Here is a 4412-nt window from a genome sequence, read left to right on the forward strand (position 1 = left end):
GTTCAGCAGCAGGAGACACTAGAGGACTGCACTGATCTGCCCTCCCATGGGCGGTGCCTGGTTCCTGTTTCTCCACATCTTTGCCAACAGTTGAGGGTGGTGCAAACTATACACAGGTAGGCAAATTGCAGGTTGCACTGTTTCTTTACAGAACTGAGCCTATCCCAGCCAAAGTCCTGCCCTCTCCTGGTTTCCTGGGTCAGCCTTTTAGACACAGAAGAACTTTAAGCCTTAATAAAACCCTCTCTGCTTGTTTTTTTTTTGTTTTTTGTTTTTTCTTTTCTTTTTGCCCCTGAGGGCTGTTTGGTCCTTGGGGTCAGTCCTTAGCAGGACTCTCCCACGGCAGTGACTCTGCCTGACAGAAGGCTGGGCTTTCTCTCCCACACCCCAACGCCTCTTACCCAGTGACTTCAACATTCTGTTTTTCCTGCTTCTGGTCTTAACTATGCTAATCCCCAGATTCTCTGTTGCTCTCTCTGTACCTTTCAGCCTCTCCCTTCCCCTCCACAGGCCAAAGTTTAACCCAACTCCACTATCCCTTTTCCTATCAACCAGTCTCTGACCCAATCAAACAAATACAGCTCCTTTATGAACATGTGATAAACTTACAGCCCAGCCAAGAGTTTGTGTGATACACCTACACAGTCAGGAAGGCACCAGAGACATACTTTTCCAAACCTAAAACTAGAAAGAAAGCCTGGCAGAGCCTGAAAACCCAGAGGTAATACAGTGTATTGTTAGAGCGTGGACTCCTGAGGCTGAATCTTACTTAGATCCACTACTTAGCTGTGTGATCTTGGGCAAGTCAGTTAACCCCTCTGTGCCTGTTTTCTCATCTGTAAAATAGGAATAATAGTAGCCACTGTATAAGGTTTGTTATGAGAATTAAATGAGTTGGTCCTGTGTTCAAAATAGGCATATACTAAGCACTATCTATGTTGGCCATCATCATTTTTACTACTTGAAATTGGGACTGTCCCAGGAAATAGCAGGTGGCAGTCACATTCACTGAAATAAGAACAGTATCAGAAACTGCAGTTTCATCTTTGCAACCAGTATTTTCTTCTCTTCTTTCTCTCCTTCTGAAGGTTCGTCCAATAATTATATGAACCTTACTGTTCCAAAACAGCCCAGAAAAATCTCCTAGTCCTCTCTGTCAAATTCCATGTTTAGCTCTGGTCACCAAAACAGTTGCAGAGGCCTTATTTCTGCCTTGTGACTTTTTGCTCTTTTTTCTACAGACCGTTCTGCTTTTAGCAGCTAATAAATCCCGTGCTTTTGGTATCTAGAAGTTGCTTTTAGCTTTCTGATAGTGTTAAGCTGACATTGAGAGGGCACAGGGTAAGGAATGAGGTGGCCCTTCATTCCACAGGCAGAATGTTGCCTTGAGTCTGAACTTTCTCAGCATCCTACACTGGCCAAGATACCTAGGCCCAGAGCTTTTCTTTAATTATTCTCATCTGTTTTGTCAAAATCCTAGAAAAGCTATTTTCTCATTTCTCTCACTTCTAAGTGGATTATTTCACTTGTGATAGTAATCAGTTCTGCACCAGACTATCTACATAAAGCAAAAAAGATGCTGACTCAACCATAATGATGTTGGTCTCAGGTAACTGCAGTTACTAAATAATGTTGCCTATTTGTGGTTAATAAAGGCTTGACTTGAGATAAACCTGGATTATGCTTGCAAAGGAGAATCAGGCTGTTCAGTAGATCGGATTCTTTTACCAAACATCTCCAAGGTATTTTTTGAAGAATTCAAAGAAATAGATACAACTGTGACACCTTTAAACGAACTCACATCCTAAAGTTTTAGGCACCATTAGCTCAAAAAGATATACCTTACTTAATTTTACAATATATATTCAGTCCTAATTTAGAACAGCTTTTCCCTTGGCTAATCTCAAAGTAATAAGCTTTGATTATACAGCTGCTTGCAAGTGGGCATTTTTGCACTTTCAGGCACTGGGAATGGAGACAGGTGAGTGTGTGGGATGATTCAGATAATCCCTGTGCTCCCCTGAAATGCAGCTTTTCATCTTCCACTTCTCCTGACATCCTAACACTACCTGCTCTCAGGAGCTCATCAGTCTTCAGTGATCAGTCTCATATCCGTTCTAGGACGATTTTAGTATTTATCAATAATAACTGAGTTCCTAATTTATGTCGACCCCTTACAAGATTTGGGGAAATCAAAGATGAACAAAAGGGGATTTTCTTTTCCCTGGAGGTGCTCACAGCCTGGTGGGAGGCATGGACATAGACAGTTATGATTCCAGGTGGTTAGCTGGGCTTACAGAAGTTTAGGTCTCTGGGGGCATAACAGGCAGCGTGCCAGGGAAGGGGCAGTGAGAGAGACACCAAAGAAGAGGTAACATTCAGTCTGAGCATAGGCATAGGCATAGGCATTCATTCAGTAGGAAAAAAATGGAACTTGTCATCACTTGTGGCCAGAGCCCCAGAGGCCTGGAGCACACACTCTGTACCGTGACTGAGGGGCTGCAGCTGGGGAGCGGAAGGGAGACAGAAGGAGATATCGTGGAAAGGAGGTTGCAGTGAGAGGCCAGGGGCCATAAATGAGGAGCGACCGGAGCTCTTGCAGGGGAAGAGTCACTGATCAGATACGGGTCTCGGAGGGACACCTTTCACTGAGTCCTTTGCATCTCCTGAATTGCAGACACTTTGAGTCAACCATTTTCAGATGCTCAAGAAACTACTCAGGCAGGTTAAATGTCATTCTCAGGAGCGTGTTTGAGGCAAGTGTGGTGGCTGTGAGAGTTAGGAGGTGAAGAGGGGTGGCTGGGCCCTGCTCCCGTGGGTGCTGAGGGATGCCCCTCAGGGAAAGGAATATGGCCCAGAGGTCCGGGCAGGGGGCGTGGTCGATCCCCGGCGGGGAGAGGGGAGACCCTGGAGTCCAAATCAAGAGAGCCAGCTGTCGGTGGGTCTCACCTTCCTCCACCTCAGTTTCTTCATCTGCACCCCCAGAACAGCTGTACACTCAGTATAGCTGCACCCCCAGGACAGCTCTACACTAGCAGCGGGCAGTGTCCACTGACAGGAACCACAGGCAACTAGCTTACTTACCCAAGGGCAAATCCACACAACTGTAAGAGGCAATGGAGGGTGATTGTACTTGTTGTCAGGGTATAAATCAATTGCTGCTCTTAGCTCATAATTATGAGATTTAATATTTTGTCTTTTCTGGTACCTTTGATTCACTACAGTCACATTACTTTTTTTTTTTTTTTTTTTTTCCATTACTTTTTAAAACAAAGCTTCATTAGTCGCAATCAATGCAAAGAAAATCTCTCCCAAGGTAACAAGATCAAAGGAAAGCAGACGAAAGACTTAATAAGTTACAGTGGATGCCTGGTAATTCCTCAGATAATTTCCTGTTTACTTTTTTTTTTTTTTAATTACAGTGTTTCTTTAGTCTACTTTCCAGTAGTAAATTTCCATACCCCAGTTTTCCAGGAATTTTTGGAACCAGCAGACTTCTCAGCCCACATTATTAAAAGTAAATTCATAATTTCTCTGTTTCAGCTGATTGAAACGTTCTTTTACAGGAACTGCCAAAGAGTTGATCATTTTCTTAATATGCCCATTAAAGCCGGTAAATGACTGGGACCGGTAAATTACATCTTAGAAAACAAAGACTGCGGGAAGGGGGTAAATTCAGTGAGTGAGCTGGAGCTGGATTAGCCGGCTGCAAACGAAGCCAAGTCCCTCCTCCCTCCTTCCCCCCAAAAAAGACAGCTCGACTTTTCTCCACTTTTTTCACAGGAAGGTTTAGATTTTTCTGGCTGTTACCCTCCCGGGCAGAGTTCTGTAGCCTCGGCACGAGACAAGCGTTCATTATCCTCCTCGCCTGGAGTGGAAAGCCTAGGGGTGCTTACCCTGCGCCTGGCGGGTGGGGAGGAACGCGATGACCAGGGCGAAGATGAAGGCGGCGCGGCGAGCCTCGGGATACGCGCGCCCCGGCATGGTGATGCTGCGCGCAGTTTCAGCCCCGCAGAAACGTGAACGTTTCCTGTTTCCTGCTTGTTTGGGTCGGTGCTGACTTGAAGCAGAGGTGTTTGCCTGTTTTTTAGGAAGTGATGTAATTCGGCAGGAGCCTGTCAGACCAGCAAGAATTGCCAAAGAGAAGTTGCTCTTCAAGCACTGATTTAGTTAACACGCCTCTCAAGCCCTTTTCTGTCCCGGCCCCGCGTGGGCCTCCATCTTTTGACATTGCCCCCGTGGAAGCAGTGTCCGTTGCTCAGATGTCATTCAGAATCTGGGACTCGGGGGTCGGTTCTCGATTTGCGATTTTATTGATCCTCAGACCCCATGTCAGCCTCCGGGGCTGCCTGGAGTCTAGAGCAGCGCTCTCCGGTAGAACTTTCTGACATGATGGAAATGTTCTGAATCTG

General features: G+C 45.7%; 1 protein-coding gene across 1 annotated transcript in view; it reads right to left on the bottom strand.

Moving 5' to 3' along the window:
* Positions 1-3984, bottom strand: part of TMEM154 (transmembrane protein 154) — a 42314-nt gene extending 38330 nt beyond the window's left edge. Inside the window, exon 1 of the mRNA XM_007466707.1 lies at positions 3897-3984. Within this exon, the coding sequence (XP_007466769.1) occupies positions 3897-3984 (88 nt within the window). The remainder of the gene's footprint in view (positions 1-3896) is intronic.
* Between the last annotated feature and the right edge of the window lie 428 nt (positions 3985-4412).

The sequence above is a fragment of the Lipotes vexillifer genome, unplaced genomic scaffold, assembly GCF_000442215.2.
Source record: "Lipotes vexillifer unplaced genomic scaffold, Lipotes_vexillifer_v1.1 scaffold498, whole genome shotgun sequence".
Taxonomy (NCBI): Eukaryota; Metazoa; Chordata; class Mammalia; order Artiodactyla; family Lipotidae; genus Lipotes; species Lipotes vexillifer.